Here is a 20,111-nt window from a genome sequence, read left to right on the forward strand (position 1 = left end):
TCTGCCTCCACTAGCCACACACACACACACACACCCTGCACCGCTGCCCACAGCCCCTCCTCTCACTAGTAGCAGTCAGCTGGGTTGTTGCCTCAGTCAGCAAACAATGCTACAGAGTGGTGCCGACGAAGGGGGGTAACACGTCAAACTCGGCGAAGCACCTTAAAGGGAAACTTCGCCGATTTTCAACCAGCATTGTATCATTACAATATGGGTAGTATATGCAAATGAACAATGTTTAACTTCCCTCCGTGTTGCCTGCACCCAGAGCTCCCCGCTCATTTGCCGGCAAAAGTCCGCCAGGTGGCACAAAATGCATCATCCGGCGGACTTTGGAGATCGGCCTTAGACTACAAACTACGTTTCCGCATTTTCTGTAGTGGTGCCTTCAAGGACGGTAAAATGTGGGTCTCCCAAAACACTCCCATCCCATGCTACGATAGCGAAAAAAAAAAAAAAAGCAGACACTAAAATATCATACTACTAAATACTTTAAAATATCAGTATATTTGGAAGAAAACTAGTTTCATGATACGAGGCCGAATATCACGCTATTGAATCAGACACGTGATGATCGTCAGGGGGACAGACAGAAAACTCTGCGCTGCAACATACTTCACGGTGCTTTGGTGAACCTGACTTTGTTTTCTGACAGAATATTATATCGGACTTTGCCAACTCTGAATACAGAACAACAGCGAACAGTGACTGTGTTAACTTTACCTGTTACTTGCGGCTACATCCAGCGGCACCGTTCAGCACTCGTAAGTCGATCCACATAACGTAACTGACTCCAGCGCGCTGGTTTGTTTTATGATCCTTTGAAAATGGGTGCGATTTATCCAGACTCGATGAGGAAAAACGTTTTGTAAATGAAAATGAGCCTCAGTGAAGAGATATAATGCTGCTTTGTCTCTGCTAACTTTGTCTTTGGTGCTACACTGACCGTGAATGCACCGTCAGAGTCAGTGACGCGCGCAATGCATTCTGGTTGTTGTAGGATTCCCCCTTAAGAGCGATATGGGGAATCTACAGCCGTTTTCTCAGTTTTCTCTGGTCATAGGGCTCCAATTTAAAAAATAATTGCACATTTCTACTACATGGGTGACCTAGTTTTAATAAATCATCATATTCACAGCAGTGAAATAGGCCTTTAAGGACCGACACACCAATCTATATAAAGAATTTCGAGAGGTTAGCGAAAACTCCCGTTTCAACATCACTGGAGCATTAAACATTTATCATAAACGTTAACGTACCCAGCACATCGTCCGTTTTAGTTTAGCTAGCAAACCAAACGTTAGCTACAGAGCTAGCTAACGTTATCAAGTAGGTTTGCCAGATGCCCGGTTTTCGACCGGACTGTCCGGTTTTCAGATGGTGGCTCCATTGGTGGCTCTGTGAAATGTCCGATTAAAATCATTCTGTCAATAATGATCCACTAACTCTAGCCCTGCTGATTTTTTCCTATCATTGGTGGGTATCTGTTGCTTCAACAAGTTAAAAGTGCTCTGATAGGCTGATGACTAGAGCAGGGGTAATCTGCTGTGTAAATTTTTAGTTTTATCGGGCCTACGTTATGGAGAAGCATGTGTCTGTCTGTCTGTCCGTCCATCTGTCTCGTTTGCACCGGGATTTGCCCCTGCGTTGTCGGATATTAACGGACTATTTTGGGTCTCTGTGTCTGTGTTTTTTGCTTAGTTGCTTACAGTCTATGCTGCAGAAGCCAGGAGGCAATATTATGTTTCACATGCTTGTGCAGTATAAGCTCACTCCCCTCACTAAAAAAGAGCAAATCATGACGGCGATCGACACCTGTCTCAGACAACTTTAAAATATTGTTTTCATGTTAAAATTATATTTTAACGTGAAAACAATATTTAAAAAAAAAACACTGAAAATTCATTTTTTTCCCCCGTGGTATCGAAAATGGTATCGCATATCGATATTTTCCTGGGTACTGTATCGAAGTAAGAAATTCTAGTATCATGACAACCCTAGTATTGAATACCTTGAGGGCATTTATTGTGATACAACTAATGCACCTTTAGTCGTCTTTGGCTCCAGCAGTACTGGCTTAAAGATCTTCAACAGTATACAATATTTCCACTACTCTAGGTTAGAATTTCAAGGGGGATCAAAAGGTTGATAGTTGTTGCGAAAGCCCTAACATTGGTAATAATTTCTTGTGGTATATTCCATTGTATCTCACCAGAGTTATGTAAAGGACACTGTAAACAAGTATGTTGCCCAATCACTTTGAGCATGGAGCCCATTGTCTTCCTGTCGGTTCTGTCTCTGCCTCTGCTGCTTGTCATTAGTTGTCTGGGTAATGCAGGCTCGCTGCAGTCCGTCGCTATGTTATTAAATAGAGAGGCATTTATATCAGACAGCGGAGATTGTCAGAGAGTTTGAGGGGGAGAGGAAGGAAGCCAGTTGGTAAGTGGGAACTTGTGGATTTTTAAGGGGGTCATTTTCTATGTTTTTTCTGCCGCGGACTGGAAAGTGAACACTAGGGCTGCACAACAAACAAGAGGAAATCATATTTTGTTGTCATGGTAACACAAAAAAGGCAGGCTACACTTAACCCTAGTAAAAGAAATACAGTGGTAGCCAGTATATGTTTCCCATGATGCATTCCTCCTGCATTTGCTCTACAGCAGCTGTATCAATAGTAAATCCGATGCAGCACCCTTTTCTAACTGTAAAAGTAGAACTGGGTAAATGGACTGCATTTATATAGCGCTTTTATCCAAAGCGCTTTACAATGCCTACATTCACCCATTCACACACACATTCATACACCGATGGTGGCAAGCTACCATGCAGGGTGCTGGCACAACCATCGGGAGCAATTTGGGGTCCAGTATCTTGCCCAAGGACACTTCGACATGCGGGATCGAACCACCGACCTTCTGATTAGTGGACAACCCGCTTTACCTCCTGAGCCACAGCCGCCGTAGACATATTGGAACGCCAAGCTTGAGTCTTTGAAACAATTTGGTGCCAGATTGTTATTGTGACTGCTGATGGCTAAAAAGAGAACAGAATTTGAATGCAAAGCTTGGAGTAAAAGGTGCGACTTGATATTGCTACACCTGTTGCCCCCGTTCTCCTCAAAGAACAAACTTGGCTCTCCTAAGGTACTGCAAGTGTAGAAAGTAAATCATAGTATAGGCAAGCATTTTTACCCAGCTATTCCATTCCGCCCCTTCATGTCTCCTCTTTTTAAAAAAACCTATTACGAAAAGTCTGACTTGTGCTCCATCGGTGGCTTTGTGAGAAAACCTTGTTGAATGAGTTGGACTGACTCTGTCATTGTCTCTGCCCTCACATGTTATGATAGGTGTCATCCCAGCAGAGCTTGCACTGCGGAAGTCTCATTTTAGCTTGATTCTGCATCACTGATACTCCCCCCTGCAGTCGAACGCATATCTCTCCCTTTTAAAGTCATTACATGAATGGCGGTTCCATCTCTAGCGTGTTCCTCAACGCCTATTTAATTAGCATATGTGTAGGCTACTGTATATCTGCCTCTGGCAAGGATTAATTTGAAAGGGAGAGTTCAATGAGCCAGTAAAGTCTAATGGATGTTTTAAGAAGAAAAACGAACATCTGTGGGAACTAGTGCAAGAACATTTTCTCATTACTGGATCTAATATGAAGCAGTGCAATAGATAACAACTTCAAAATTAACATGGAAGTGGCTTGTGAGTTATCATACTCGCGTTGTACACATCTGGATAGAGTTAGGTTTATGTTATGCAACGATTCATTCAAGAGTTCATTTTGTATGAGGCTGCTCTTATGATGGTATTTTGAGCAGTTTTACAATGGCTTTGTTTGACGTCTCGCAGAATGTTATCATGTTTTGTGTGTTTGGTAATGAAATGTGTTTGGGAGCAGCCTTTCAGGTGTCCTTGTACCCCATGGTGCCAGGATTACAGCAGGCAAAGGGACACAATCGGAGTGTTGAGGAAATGAAAAACCTGTGAGGCAGTTGAACCAACAAGGTTAATATCGTCAAAGCTGTGTTAATTAAATGACTAAATTACTCTTGCTCCTGTTGAGCACTGAGGCAGTGCATATTTCTCTCTGTGGATATTGTCCCGACAATATTTTCTCTCCATTTGGCAGCCTTCCTACAGGTTCTGCTGGTAGAAAGCCAAATACTATGACAACCTCCATATTCAAGATCCTCCGTGAAATTATTGGCTCGGTGGAATAGCATTCTCTAAATCTGAGATGTCTTGAATATGAAGAGGCAAGTAATCTTGAAAGGACCAATTTTTGTCCACCACAGTCAGGTGAGCAGGTTTACAGTAGCCTAGCAACCACACTGAGCCAGACAAAACAAGTCTAGCCCACAGCCAACCAAAGTTTAGAGCTTGATTGGATTTAATAAAATCACTTTAGTGTGCAGGGTGGAATAGGTTATTAGCTTATCCCATCTTCCCATCTGATAATTTCTTCCTCTTTCTGTCTCATTCAGTCACACACACACACACACACACACACACACACACACACACACACACACACACACACACACACACGATAAGTTTGACTTTTGCTACATGGAGCAGCTTGGATCAAAGCTGGCTCAGCTAACCAGATGCAAAGCTGTACATCAGCGGCAGTGCAAATGCAGCCTCTTCCACCTATATAGGTCAATGATAAGCCTCAGTGGGCAACACAGCCTATACCTGTCAGCATGTCTCCACTGTGATATTATTTTTCATAGTGTTTACCATGTAACAGGTGCAGAAGCATTATCGAGATATTTGATCCTATACACACACACACACACACACACACACACACACACACACACACACACACACACACACACACACACACACACACACACACACACACACACACACACACACACACACACACACACAGACACACAGCCAGAGTACAGGTACCAGAGGGTCGAGGGTGTTTTTTTGTTTTTCCTACAATGGGAAAGATTGGATGATGCATGAGGGATTGACTACAGGTGGATTTTTGATGCTGTACGCTCCCTGTCCCAGTACGCTGCTGTTACTGGATATGATGCAACACAGGCACCGTAGCTGTTTCATTTCAAAGCTAGCATTCATTCAATGGGTGATGGCCAATGGCAATGCCAAAAGCTTGATAGCTGCAATTTAGTTTGCCACTATTGGCCCGAAACATACAGCCAACAATTATTTTATTTAGTAAAAGGTGGCTCCAGTAGGGGTTTCATTGCCCCTAGAGTTACCCAGGATCATTTTGTTATTTTCCCTCTAAAGCTCAGCACTGTTTTTGCTCTCATATTGGTCAAAACCAAAAGACTATTAATTTTAACCTCATGTTTAATTTTCTAATGGAACAGGTCCCTTCTTTCATTAACAGCAGCCTAGTGGCTTGGTGGAGTCTATTATCGGATGTCTGCTCTGGCTAACGCAGCTGTAAATCTAGACTTGCTACTCTCAGGTCAGACACGGTTATCTCCGTAGGGCCTATACACACACCACCAGGCTCTTTGACTGCCAGAGCGTAAATTAACATTAATGGTATTAAAAAGGCCACAGTTTCCTTTCAGGGTGCCATCTAAAGAGTCACTGTCAGTTGAGCCAGAAGGTCGAGCCCAAAGAAACTCCTGGGTCGCACCCAGGCTGCTTTTATATATGGTCCCCTTTTATGTTTTTGATCCCAACACACACAAGGCTCAAATTCTTTCCTATATTTAAGTATTCAGTTGTTATCTCTCCCTATGTTTTTTTTCCACAGACTCCATTGGGAGTTATCTTCATTTGGGAGGGGAATAATGGTAGAGATAACATTTGTCATTAATATAGAAACTACTTTAATACAAGACTCAAACTAGTGTGTGTGTGTAAGCATATGTGTGAGCTTTTATAGCAGTCTCCAATGGGTGGTGCATAAGAGAATACAATAGGTAGCATAGTAGGTAACTAAACTATATGAAATGAAATGCAACCATGTTATTAAATATAACCGCTCTCACGTCCGCAGTCTATGTTTTTCACTTCCTCTACCCCACCACCCTCCAGCCCCCACCCCAACTCTTCCTTCCGCTCTCTGTTGGTATCTTATACACCCAGCTGGCCTCCCTTGAGGCAGACAGTATCCCTACGATGCACCACGCTTGGCATATATATCCTCCGGTTATCAAACAGAGAGCAAAGCAGGCTCTTCACATGATTGATGAGCAAATGGGATTTTAATTCAGTTACTCAGCCATCACCCTGTGGCCATATCTGCATGTCAGCCTTCCATATTTGGAGACTTTCCTTATTGGGAACAATGAGTGACTTAAAGAACATTTTTCACCCAGTTGGTAGTTCTGTTGTGCTGATGATTTTTCAGCGTGCTTATTTTAAAAATGTACTTTGGGGTTAGGGTTAGGCCCCCATTTTAAATGAAACCAGCATGATTTTTATAATGGTTCATAGTGTTAACTTAATGCTTTGAAGGTAACATGGCCCATATTCATGAAACTCACCAGCAGGGTTAATGACGCGGTAGTGGGTAAGACCGTGACGGTAGGCATTTTCCCTGTTCATAAACAGAGTTTACCGCCTCAGTTTTACCGTTTGTGCTATTTTGGCACCACCGCCCACTTCTGATCATTTGCCTGTCCGTAAGCAATTCATAAAAGCTCACCGTTGCGCAACAAATACCACTTGCTCTGGCAAGGTGGTATAGTTCCAACTTATCATTATCTATGTTGAAAAAAAAAGTTTCATCAGTAACCAAAATATCTCTAAAAGCTATGTTTCGTCAGTGTGTTTCAGTGCTCTGCTGCAGAGAACAGCTGTCTTTGCCTTTCTGGCATATCTAGTTTGCGATCCATTGTGCTTGCATGGATGATCGGGTGGTGATTAATATGTAACACTTCATTTACATATTGATTTTCATTGGCTTTCATCTGTGCCACTGCAGACAATAACGCCATGGTAAAGTGTGTCCGCAGCGGTTGCCACAGCCACAGTAACTTTATGGATCACCTCAAGTAACTGTGCCAAAGTTTTTGTGCTGCACGACGCCGGTACAGCTGAGTTCTATGTATAATATGGGCCCATGGGTCTGTTGGGATGGACGCTAGAGTAGTAGCATTTAGTTATCTTCAGCTTCCACAGGAATTGTTGTTTGGTGTTGCTACGGTAATGAGTAACCTCACCACATTTTACTAATTTTGCTCTTTCCCCTCTCTCTCTTTCTCTCGTTCTGCCTTTCTCTCTCTCTGGGTATGAAATTGTATTAAATCATTCAATGTCTTATTAGAGCAAGGATGAAAGTAGGCTTTGGCCAGTACAAAGAAAATCTGTCATGACACATTGCATTTATTCATTTTGGTAGAATGCACCCAAATGGAATTCAGAAGATGAATACGGGTAAGTGAATGAGATAAATATAATCAATCCCTCAATCAATAATCAATTTCCATCCTTAGGGTAAGATGGTGAAGGGAATGGGGGGAGCCATGGATTTGGTGGCCAGCGCTGGAACCAAGGTGGTGGTCACCATGGAGCACTCAGCCAAGGTGTGTATATGTGTAAGCATGTGTGTGTATTTTTCATGCTTGTTTCGTCCATCATAGCCATCATCAATTACTCCAAAAGACTCTTTCTCAGGAATTGAATTTGTAATAAATAGACTATTTTCTTTTCCCATGTAACCTAAATACCTCCACTGGCGTACCTTGTGTCTGCTTCCTATGGTAATGAGTGTGAGAGTGTTATGACTGATTAAGGATGATTCTGTTAATGGGCTGCTTAATGCCTCTTTACCACAGAGCGCCAGCTCATCCTGATGGGGTTTCGTAGACAGACAGTCTCCTTCAGTCTGTTCTTTGCCTTCAGCTAATTTAAATACAAGTCTAAAATTGGACTCAAGGTTTTGGGGGACAGCTGATCAGTTAGACTGGTGCTGCAGTAGAGATAAATCATCCCACAGGCCTGGTGCCAGCAGCAGTGGACAATCCAGCTGAATTGGTTTACTTTTAGAAAGTCCAGACTGACATGATGCAAGGGCAATGCAATGTTCTGCATTCATAGAAGCATACTGTTTTTTTGCTAATGGGAGTCTGTCTGGCGCCCAGCTACAGTCCAGATGGTGCAACAGGTGAGCATAAATTTTCTGCCCTGAAGCCTGTGTTCATTCATGACTGGGGGAGGTGGGGGGTAGAGCTGTATGATGCGTGCATGTTTGCCTCTCAGGCAGGCTCTGAGGCACTTGGACGTGTGTGTTTTTTGTTAAAGCTGACTGGCGGGGAAATGGAGACACACATGGGATATGTGCCTATAAAGCCTTGGGGGATACAATAAGTGTACGTAACCAGCTGCATCCCTGAAGAAAACAAACACACACATTTGAAGTGACTGACAGGTTGAACATAAACTGGACAAATGACCTCCAGTTCAACCTTTCTCTTAACCCCCCTACCCTTCTCTTTCAGGGTGGGAAGCACAAGATCTTGGACAAATGCAATCTGCCATTGACAGGGAAGCAGTGTGTTGATCGGATCATCACAGAAAAGGTGTGTGTTTATTGGTTTGTTATATTTGCATGTATCAAGTATGCAAATTTGTTTTCATCAACCTGAATTTAAATGGAGGCTAATTGGATAGATGGATGGATGGATGGATGGATGGATGGATGGATGGATATTATTTATTAACCACAGGGTTTAACACGAATTTAACATTTTTTTATATTACATATTTATATTCCATAATTATGGAAATTCATTCCCACTAACCAAACTTTTAATGGAAGGTAACAGGGATTGAATTGATGGCAGCCAGCTGCCCAAACTCGATTCCAGTCTGTGGTGATCATTTTAGTCTCATTTACATGATCCTCATGGCAGTTTGAACCAATACCAAGAGTTACTCAGCCATCACCTTGTGGCCATATCTGCATGTCAGCCTTCCTTACTTACAATCCATACAATTTATGACCTGACTGATTCCTTTACATGTTTTTTTTCTTGGTTTATTTGCTTTTAATTGATGGCAGGCAGTTCGCTATGCAAAGTATTACAGTTTCCTTCCATTCAGGAGTGATTGAATGAAACTGAAATGTAATAAGTTACCTTTGGCAGTCACTGCGGTTGTCTCCCTATTTTATCAACAGCCAGTCAATTCTCTAAATATGTCAATAATAAACAAGACACATTGAAAATGAAGACAAAGAAACACAAGACACACACATTGTATCTTTATCTCTCAATTACAACACACACAAACACACGCACACACAAACAAGCACACAGTGACTGATAGATGGCTGTGATGCAACAGAGTGACATGGGTAGATGGAAATTACATTTATACAGTAAACACTAATCCAATCAGCTGATTTCTGCGAGGAGGCTGGATATTGATTTCTATATTCCTCATGGTTGCGGCTGGGCCTCTCTTTATGATGATGTATTTTAATGATGTTATCATCCCTACCACATGGCCCAGCTTGTTACTGTCACTGTGGTTACTCATGCTCACTGCTTCATCAGTACGTCTTTGTTAAACTCCACAGAGCTCCGTTCAAACACTGCTCATGATATTTGCCAAACCACAACAGAATATAGGGGATTACTCTTGAAATTTTGAACACAATCAATTGTCATGATGGAAAATAAGGCCCAGGTTGAAAATAACCAGAATGATAGGCTTGTGCAGAATAAAAAAATGTTTTGGAGCAGCATATAAAGGGTGTGATTTTTCAGGGTTTTTTTACATATCCAATCCTTTTTAATGAGAGATCAATGGTCCTCTGCCTTTTTCTTGCTTCACTGTTTTCCTAATCATATCCCTGAATACTTGGAATCTACAACAAAACACTTGCCACAGTTTTTAGTATGAAGACGTGCAGCATTATTCGAGTATGTATGTAGTGTAGAACAGTATGTTTTTTAGCTGCCTATTAATTGGACTTTTCTTCTCCCCTTGGAACTGTCTGTGTACATCTGTTTCTCTGGTGTCCAAGCAATATTGCCACCTTATTGAAACACTCCCATTCTTCTCTGCCGTTTTTGAAAGGTACAGTTTTAAGTCCCTCCTGTGGTATTCACACATGGGAGTAGAGCTGTCTAGTTTGGCAAGAGATTAGACAGAAGCCAATAGCAATTAATAGATGCAGTGTACTGTGCTGTGCTGCATTAAACACTACTATTATCTTTCATGCAAAGTAATATTTTGGAGCAGCACAAAGTTTGATTCTCTTTAATCCTGCTGTTCAATAAGACGTAAAGCAGAACAAATTAATGGAATTAATGAACTGAAATGTTCAGTAAAGAGGCAAAGAACAACCCAACACCTAAAAGCTACTACCAATAGAATTTGAAACTTGATGACTTTTGCGACCCCTTGTATCCCTTGGTAGTAGTGTTTTACGTCACTGTCACAAAGTCAACTCGCCACTTGTTCCTCCTCTGCAGAGAAATGACAAATATGTATACAGAAGTGGTGACATGAACTTGTAATAATGCAAACTGAATAATGGAACTGGAACAAACGTTATTTAAGGAGGTGAGTTATTTTTCCTACGGCACATGACGTGTTCAATAGGAGTCTGTCAGTCAAAGGATGTTCTCTCACTTCATATTGAGTGATTGAGTCACTCATCCAGTGTTGGGTATAGCTTTGCAACTGTGGTGGCTAGTCTGTGTGACACAAACATATTTTTTGCTGGTATTTTTATATTTTAGTAGCAACTAGATTGAGCTTGCAAAGCTGTTTTTTGCATAACAGGTATGGTAATTTATTAAGTTCACCCAATGCTAATGAAACGGCGCCCTCTCACCTTGTATTGAATGATGCTCGCTCATACAGTGTTCGTATCAGAATGTGTGTTTGTAACTGCAGAGGCACTGTTGGTCTGTACAGCATCTGTACTTGTCTATTTGTATGCAAACAAAATATTCTATACATAGGGACTTGAAAATCGGTGGTTGCTGGAACTACTTGATTAGGTATGTGGCCGTTGAAATTGAATATGCACCCTCCACAAAAGAAAAGGTTAGAGAGGACAATTGATGTCATATGACCCTTCATCAATGTTGATTCTGGATATCCACTCTATCTCTTGTAATTTGGTTTTCCCCAAAGTGATGCTTGAAATCCATTTGACCATACTTGTCCCTGCTCTTGTGACCTGGCTGACTTGGAGCTGACTAGACCGAATAACGGCCCAACTGAATGACTTTGAATAATGCCTGAGGGCTTCAGTGAATGATGACTGGCATCTGAAGGGCATAGACATGGCTGTTGTCAGCCTAGGCTTTCCTAGGAACCACTGTCACATAATGTGTGAGAGGAGAGTGGTAGAGGGGAGATGTGAACAAGCTTGGTGGAAAGGATTCAAGCTCAAGATTCAATAATTTTATTGCCATGTCAACATAGTTGATAGGAATTTGTATTGGTTCACTCTCCTACAACAACAATGCAATAGCAGCACACAATATACACACAGTAAAACAGTAAACAGCAATATACAAGACACAGAATTTACATTTATGGCACAATACCCAGAAAACAGCACATTATCCAGCACGTAGTAAAGTGCATACTGTAAGGAGGGAGCTAGGTGATGTGAGCGCTAGCAGGGAAATGGGGAAAATGAAAAAGGGGTAAGTAGAAAGAAGGAAGGAACAGAGAAGCAAGGAGACTTGAACACTGTAATAAAAACAGCAATATACCTTGCATACTGGCCCATTTTGTTCTTTGGTGTGTTTTTCTTGTCCCCATGGATAACTGGCAAAATAGATAACATAATGTCACATTGAGATATTTCCAGTACAGCTACAATGGAGTTTGATAGCAGAACACTCTTCAGCTGTCTAAAGCATTAACGGTAAATATCAGGTTTTGGTGTCAGTCCCCCAGAATCAAAGCGCAAGGGCTTCTGTCTAGACTCACAATAGATGGAGAAATCCATCATAGAAGAGGAAAGGAAGGAGATACCAATTTCTCCATTGACAGTAGTCTCCATAGTCCATACTGCAATGCAGCCACAAGACATGTTGCAGTTTGTAGTTTCTTGACTGGAAAAGTTTGCTCTCTTGCTCCTATTATTACTATCGCTATTGCTCTCTCCACCTACACACCTAATGCACCTAAATGCATAGCTGAATGGAACAAGTTCAGGCATGGTCTCTTGGGGTTGCCAAAAGGCATTCTGAGAAATGTAGGAATTTGAAGTGGACAGGCAGGTTGAGGGAAAGTGGATACAACAAAAAGGTAAAATACAACTCTTCATCAGAAAATAACTTGTGAAATGCATTGAACATTACAGATTGATGATGTGTAACTGTAAGAGTAGCCGAGGGTGGAATTTTCCTTTTTAAACAGGACTGAGCAGAAGGGGAGCAAGAGCGTTAGGTTCAAAAAGGTGTGGGGGAGGTAAAAAATAAATAAATAAATAAAGGCCTAGAGAGATGTTCCAGTAGCTAGTAGAGCTTGGTGCTGATGCAGTTCTTTGTATCGTCACGTACTGTGGTCAAGGCCCTGTTACCCTCTGGTGGTTACAGCCTCTGGAGCTTGCTCATTGAAAACATGACCTGTCATGGGCAAAGAGAGTGTGTCCATGGCATTTGTTCCTGTTTTTTTTCCCCCTCGTCTGTTCTTTTTTGCTCTGCTGGCTTTTGTTGCTATTGCACAACATAATTTCTCAGCGAGCAGATTTCTGTCAACATTCATAAAGGTTAAAGCTCTTTCTACCGCCCTGGTAGCACCGCCACCACCTCCCCTCCACCCTCCTCATTTCATCTTCTTCTGCTTTCTCTCCCTCCCTGTCCATTAACACCCTCCCCTCTTATTCCATCCCCAACTTCCCACTTTTGTAATGGCTTGAATTCTTACTTTCTAATTACCCATCACCTCCCTTTTTTTCTCATTTCCTTCCTTCTCTCCTTACACCAATTTTCCCCCTTCCTCTCTCCTCTTTCCTTCCTTCCCTGTGCACCTCTCCTCTTCCACTGTACTACTCTATTCCTCTCAGTCCTGCTCTGCTTAGTTGATTTTGGTCATCGCAAACACCTCTACTATATTTTCTTTTATCTTACATCTCCTCAGGCCTCTTCTGTTTACACTCCTTCTTTCTCATGTCCCCTCTCAGTGAGGTTTACCAAGCCACAACAAGCAGACTCAGGAGAAGTGCAGCTTGAATCCTTGTTTTTCTATTATCATGCCTCACTTCAGCCAAGACCCACAGCTTTGAGAAACCTTATGTTGCTCAGTTGGTCTGGCTTTGTGACACAGTATAGGAACCCTAAAGACTCCAGAGCACATTTTAATGGTATGAATTTGTTAATGGATCAAGATTCCACTGATAAACACTGTACAGGTCATGATTTATCCCCATGGGGCCTTAAGATATCTATCTGTCACCTTTAACCATCTGACTTTACTTAGCTTCCCTCCTTTGAGAAGTCTCAGTAATGAGGTAGAAGAGAAGCGTTGATTTTTCTCACGGTGGGTTCAGTGACAGCAGGCACTGATCTAAAACACTACCTAGAGCTCTTTAAGAAAGCTGGCAGTGACACTGATCCCAAATTTACATTTCACCCCATTTTTTTCTACTGGAAGTGCCACCCTCAGAGTGCTTTTCAATTATTCCAAAATGGAGAGCATTATTCAAATCGAATTCAACACCCAATCAACCTTCCCTCAACAGCCAGAGAACCTTAGCTGTTGAATAATAATAAGTCCTCTTTTACCCACATAAGTTTACCCAAGTCACTGATTCTAAAAGATTTAACGAGTGTAGAATTTGGTCATTGTCCTCCACCTAGGTTAGAGTGGCTAGCATTATCATTGCTGCTCATACTGCTGAGCTGCCTCTGACATTCTACCCAGTCTCATCTTTCCCCATTGCTCAGCAGTCAGAAAAAATAAAACCCCACTCTCGATTCCCACTCTGTGTGTGTGGGAATGTGCGTCCGTGTGTGTGCAAGCATATGAAACAGGGCACTGAGAAGATATCTTGCTAACCAGTGGAAAACCAGAGTAATTTAGTGATAACACAGTAGACTTGGAGCTTTTACCTACACTGAATATCACACTGGCTAGTGGCTACAATTACCCCTCAATTCAAAAGGTCTTTATCTCACCTTTGCCATTCACACAGCAACTTTATTACCAGTGCTCATGCTCATATGTCAGAGTGGCCAAATGTTTCTAGAACTGTTAGGCCCACATACAGTTTTGGCCATGGAATTGCCGCACTTGCACTTTTTGTTGATAATGTACAGTATCTTCTGAAATAACTGGAAATTGAATCAACTTTGGTCTTCACCCTTTCTTTTGATTTAAAAAAGCACATGATCAAATAATAACAAAAAATAAATCTTTTATGGCTTCAAAATTGAAAAGCAGAGTCCCAATTATTGGCACCCATTATAGCTTTTCCAATCAGTTTGGTTAGAGGAAATAGATTCTTGTTTGCAGTGTAATTTAACTATATTATGTGTATATTATATTACCAGTCTGAGTGTTGGCTAAATGCGTAAATACGCATAACTTATTTGGTCACACCATCCCCTCTAGTATAACTTGTCTGGTCATTGCCCAGCTTATTAGAATCAACAGAGTGTAAATATGAGCCAGTGTCACTTACTTTTTATCTGTCAATTTGTAGTAAGATCAATAAAATACTACAGCTCAGCAGCCTAAACTCAGGGTGTTTTTTCTAGATTGGTCAGCAACACAATAACCTACAAAACCACTTTTGGGTTGTGAGAAAATGGGTTTGAAAATGGGCGTTCACCGAGGAAAAAGTATAACCCCCTGCAGTAGAAAAGTATGAACCTGGTGACAGACTGCCTATGGTAAGTCTGGTAGTGGTTAGCCCTAATGAGTTCTCTACTGGTTGCCGTCTCTGCATGATTAAAATCTCTGCTCTAATTTGTTTCCAAAATGAGAGCAAAAACTGGGGCCTTTCAACCCTGCCAAAAAAACACAAACCCTTTCCCCGCCACACTGAAAAACACAGACTGACGCTGACATAAACGCAAATTATATTCACACAAACACACCATGCACCTGGGCTTGCAGTGGCCAGGAGGGATAGCAACTGACGTGTTGTCCTAAATGGTGTAGATATGATTTGAGACACAGGGTGGTAGGGAACCTGTTGCCCCAGGCAGTGTCTCTGCTGCTCCTCTACAGGGTTGGCTCCTGTCCCCTCTTTCATTTCCCTCGGGTGGGCATTTTATGCTCTATTTTGCCATTCCTTTTCTCTTAACCACAGGTCCCCTGTTTACAGGCTTGTTCGCTTGCAGCATTGTCATTGAAATGATGGATTGTGATTGTTTTCTGTTCATCAGAGTGTGTGCGCACAATGAGTAAATCATGTTACTTCTGTGGCCTCTGGTGCTTAAGTTGCTACTGTGACATTGGTCCGCACAGTCAGACTCTCTCAGTAGTTTCTCTTTTGGTAAACGGTTATTCAGGGAAACGGCATTTCCACTTGAAAGGTAAGAAAATACAAATAATTACCTATTCATTCACGGATGAAGCAGAACATTCCTTGAATTACTCAATCATCATAATGGTCCTAGAAAACTGTTACCTGTGGCATTTTCAGTAATGACGGCAATGTCAAAGACAGACATTTTCCAGCATTCAAATTTAAATTCTGTGGTTATGCTCAGACTGTTTCAGTTTTCTCTTAAAATCTACAGTCTGTAATTGTTATAATGCTTAGACAGGAACATTTGTTTTGGACAAGCTTTTGAAGTGTATCTGTTGGAGGGAAAAGACTTCTGACTTTTGTCTCAAGCATTAGTTTGGCAGATTGGCAGATAACACGTGGAGTAGTCTAGCAGCTTCTTAATGATTAGCTTCTTCAGACGTCGGCGATTGATGACAGTGGTGGTGAAGATTATAAAGCAAGGTGACTCAGAGTTTTTTAAGTTTCACAACTGGAAAAAAGGGTAGTTTTATAATGGGCCACCTTTTCTTCATATTTCAATAGCAGTCAATGTGTGTACAATTCAAAAGATTTTGCGTCAAAGTCTCTTAGGTATTTTTTTACAAAGTATGTCAACCTCTGAGCTCATCTTGACACACGTCAGCACTGCATAACGCTTGCTATATCTGGACAATGCTGTTCCACCTATCTTGACCACTCCTGGCATACTTTGTCAAATCTTGAATTTTCCTCAATTGCGACACGTGTCACACTTTCGCACTTGGAGATACGTGTCAGTGTCTGCATTATCCATAGGCCCTTGTTCCTTGTGACATTCCATCTGTCTTGCTATTTTGGAGTGAGATTTCTGCCTCCTGCCCTGTCACTGTGTGTGGTTCTAATGAGCTGAGAGTCCCGACAGGCTTTACTTGGATGTTAGTGTGGCTCAGCCTGTCAGTCCCTGCTGAGAGAAGCCACAGGACCCAGCTCAGTTCACTAGGTCTGGCCTGTCTGCATAAAGTACATTTTTTGCATAATGTGCATAATCAGGAATAGTGATGCCACTCCAGTTTCGAACTTAAAGGAAAATTGTTTGAGCTGTACGTACATCTCTATAATTTCTGTCACTTCAAACCAACATTGGCTATGCAAATAGTAGTGTGCTGTGGAATGTAACTCAAATTCATATATCCCTCCACTGCTCATAGTCATGTCAGCCACTTACTAAGCTGGAACTTCTGTGTTGGAATTGATAATCACGTTACAATTTGAATAAAAGCTCCTTGATGCTCTATGGGGATATTGTAAAACAGAAATGTGATAAAGGAAAAGAGCCAACATCTGAAAACACTAGTACTTTCCCCAAAGCTAGAGTCATGTTTATTTGGTTATATGACCTTATCTTATATCGATATTTTGATTCTTAATTCTTCTTGTTTGTTCACAACTTGCCCTCTGCTGTCTCTAATAGCATGTTAATCAGTCTCAGGTCTCTCATTTATGTTGTATAAACCATCCAGGTCCTTCAGCAGCCAGTGGTAATGAAGGAAATGATAGAGTAAACACACAGGACACAGGAAATTATTTTTCAGTGTTGAAGCTCAGACAAAATTGACTAAATGCACAATCCGAAAAAGGGGAGAAGCCAAACACTACACCTAAGTGTTTCTATTAAGAGATGAGACAAGATGACACTCTGGGCAGAACAAACCATCACTCTGGTGGTGTTGTAAACACAGAAATGGCCCCAAGATGGGAGGCTTTTTTCTTAGTTAACAGGTGTAAAGCTTGAAGAGGTAATACAAGGTTTGTTTATGTTCCCTGCAGATGCACCAGGAGCCTCAGTGATTTGTGCCTCATACCTACATATCAAAATGATTTGCTTTATAGTTGCTGCCTTCTGATGGTCAGAATACATTTTGTTCCATCAAGGATGGTACGCATTGTCCTCGTGTGCTGAAAGGCCGTTTTTTGCAGGATTCTTCACATTAATTGACAAAAATGGGCTTAGAAGTCCAATAGGACAGACTGGAAGGTGCCATATATTTTTATCACAATCAGATGTTCAATACTCTTGTTGAACCCAATAAACACACAACCTGAGGTTCAAAACCATCTATTAAGGAAATTCATTACTCTTTCTTACCATATCCTCTTCTTATCCTCTTGCCCTCTCTCCAAACCTCCCCTCCTCTTCCTCCCCTCTTTCTCTCTGCCAGGCCGTGTTTGATGTGGATAAGACAAAGGGCCTGACTCTGATAGAAGTGTGGGAGGGCCTAACGCCTGAGGACATCAAGGCATGCACAGGCACAGATTTCGAGGTGAGTGACTTAAGTTTGGCCAGCGGCGTTCCTTGTCTGGCTTCAGGGGTCTAAACCACTTAACATCTCCAGTCGCTGTTGCCTTTCTCCTTTTGATAACATTGTTCTGTGTGTTGTCTAATAGGTGTCTCCCAACCTGAGGCCCATGCAGCAGATCTAGGAGGGCCTGGAACGGATCTGAGGAGTGCTGATGTGAGAGCAGTGAAAAGGATAATCCTGTTTGTATTTTTGTTTTGTGTCATTCAGATGATTCTTCAGCCTAAGAATAGTCAAAGAAGCACGTAAAACTTGAATGCATGGCACAGTTCCCTGGCAGTCGGCATGCAAACATCAGCGAGATTTAGCCGCCACTAATACTAAATTAATGGAAGTCATTTGAGCCAACATACATGATTCAGATTTTGGACAAAAGAAAATCTTAATTTAGCACAAAAATAAAAAGTTTAGCTGTTAATTAAAACAAAACGTCTGTGATTTGATTAAGGGATTAGGGAACATTTTCTATTGTTCCATGACATGCATTAATTTACAATTGGCAGTGATTAATTTTTCCTGATGTTTGTGTAGCATTACCAAAGAACCCAATCTGAAAATCAAAAAACAGGGATTATTCTTTTAAGCTAAATGCAGTTGTACTGATGCTTTGAACAAAAGTCCTATGCTAATTATCAGGGATGGGACGATGTGCTTATCTCACGATACGATTTGATACACGATATGGGGTTCACGATTCAAAAGAACCACGACATGATGTAATAAATAAAAGTTCAATGGCAACAAAGTATGACTGTGCAGAATTATGTTTTATTTTTCAGTCACAAATCATTCTAGCCATGGCATTGTCTTGCTAGAATGTGAACTACAATATAAAAATGTCATTACAAAGTGCAAAGTGAAATTATGATTGGCAAGCCGTCTCATTTCTGCTTACTACAGCAGAATAAAATGTAGCTAATATCGCAATCCATTTTTCTGCCTCATGATATGTATTGTCACATTTTTGAATTGCAATATATTGAATTTCGATATATTGTCCCATCCCTGCTAATTACTGACAAATACTTACATTACATCTCCTGACTGATATTTACTGTAATGTCCATTAACATAAGTGACTGTAACAGGATGTATAAGGGATCCACAGAGGATGTTGACAGGATATTGAGTGAACTGCTATAAATTTAGAAAACAAACTTGTGCTGTAGATCAGCTGTCTGGACTCAGCACAGAGGCAAAATGTGTATTTAGTAATGTTAATTTATGCTACACTCAGATGCCGTAACGTCTTCGGATTCTATATCCAGGGTAAGATATCCAGTGTTTTGGGTGAAGTGAGATGAAGTGGTTAATCTGTTTGATTGAAACACATGCTCTTTGTTATAATCACCTCTGTCACAGTTTTAAACTGCTTCATGAACCGTGTCAGTCTATGCCAATGTTTTGTCATTGTTGTTTTTGTTTATCCCCAGACATGTCAGATGTGGTTGGCATACCATACAAAAGACATTTTAGCTAGAAGAGATGAAGCATTAACGTTTTCTACTGTGTTCTGTGCCCTTGCCTTTGTATATAAAATAAAATACAACTTGTGTGCAGATTGGAACAGTTGATCATTTTTTGCTTCTGACCCCTGACATTATTTACTATTTTAATGTTTGTGGATAAAAACAAATAGGTATCTTAAAGAGCCAGAAAGAGAAGTGTTTACTGTTTATTCTGGTCAATTATGCGTTCAGATTATTCAATTCATCAGACGACACACACACAATGATTGAAAGCAAGTGATTGCTCTCAGAATGATGCCTTTTGACACTACAGGTTTAGAGCTTTCTATATATGGATGATGGGCTTACATTGACATTCTTGATGTGATTTATCCACTTGAGTAGAGAGGCGCTGCTATTACCTGAGGGCCGTTACGTAACTAGAGAATTCAGCCAATGGGTTTCTGGGTTCAAGGAGATCAACCGGGTAGGATCATCAAGCAGAAAAATGGAAGAAAGTGACAGGGGCTTTTGCCACCGGCTGTTGTTGCTAATCCCGCATATCCCTTCATGAGCCGAGGTAGAGTGCTACCCTATAAGCCTACATACTCTAACCTACTTCTCATACCGTTACTGGAACACGAGGTAATGGGAAGCAGAGGGACGCACCAGGCTTCCACATGGATGTAGTAATTCACGAGCCGAGGGTTTTGAACGTGGATAACACTCAACTGGTTATAGTGAGTAATTGTAAATGAACACACTGAAAGCCGAGTAACTGATATTCGCTTTAAACGTGCATGGGCAAGTCATACGGTCCCAGTTTGGTGAAGAGGTCGGGCAGATTCAGCACCACAAGACTGGACAGCTCCCATGTAGAGCAACCGCCTCACTG

The 20,111-nt window shown here is 41.4% G+C and overlaps 1 protein-coding gene across 1 annotated transcript in view; it reads left to right on the forward strand.

The window, feature by feature from the left end:
* oxct1a (3-oxoacid CoA transferase 1a) overlaps window positions 1-19,335 on the forward strand; it is a 58,047-nt gene extending 38,712 nt beyond the window's left edge. The window contains exons 14-17 of the mRNA XM_071543060.1: window positions 7,451-7,540; window positions 8,456-8,536; window positions 17,631-17,732; window positions 17,857-19,335. Coding sequence (XP_071399161.1) covers window positions 7,451-7,540; window positions 8,456-8,536; window positions 17,631-17,732; window positions 17,857-17,892 — 309 coding nt within the window. The 3' untranslated portion in view covers window positions 17,893-19,335. The remainder of the gene's footprint in view (window positions 1-7,450; window positions 7,541-8,455; window positions 8,537-17,630; window positions 17,733-17,856) is intronic.
* The last annotated feature ends 776 nt before the right edge of the window (window positions 19,336-20,111 follow it).

Source organism: Centroberyx affinis, unplaced genomic scaffold, assembly GCF_046629955.1.
Source record: "Centroberyx affinis isolate AG114_WGS23_722 - 3 ecotype Tasmania unplaced genomic scaffold, CSIRO-AGI_Caff_v1 ptg004215l_1, whole genome shotgun sequence".
Taxonomy (NCBI): domain Eukaryota; kingdom Metazoa; phylum Chordata; class Actinopteri; order Beryciformes; family Berycidae; genus Centroberyx; species Centroberyx affinis.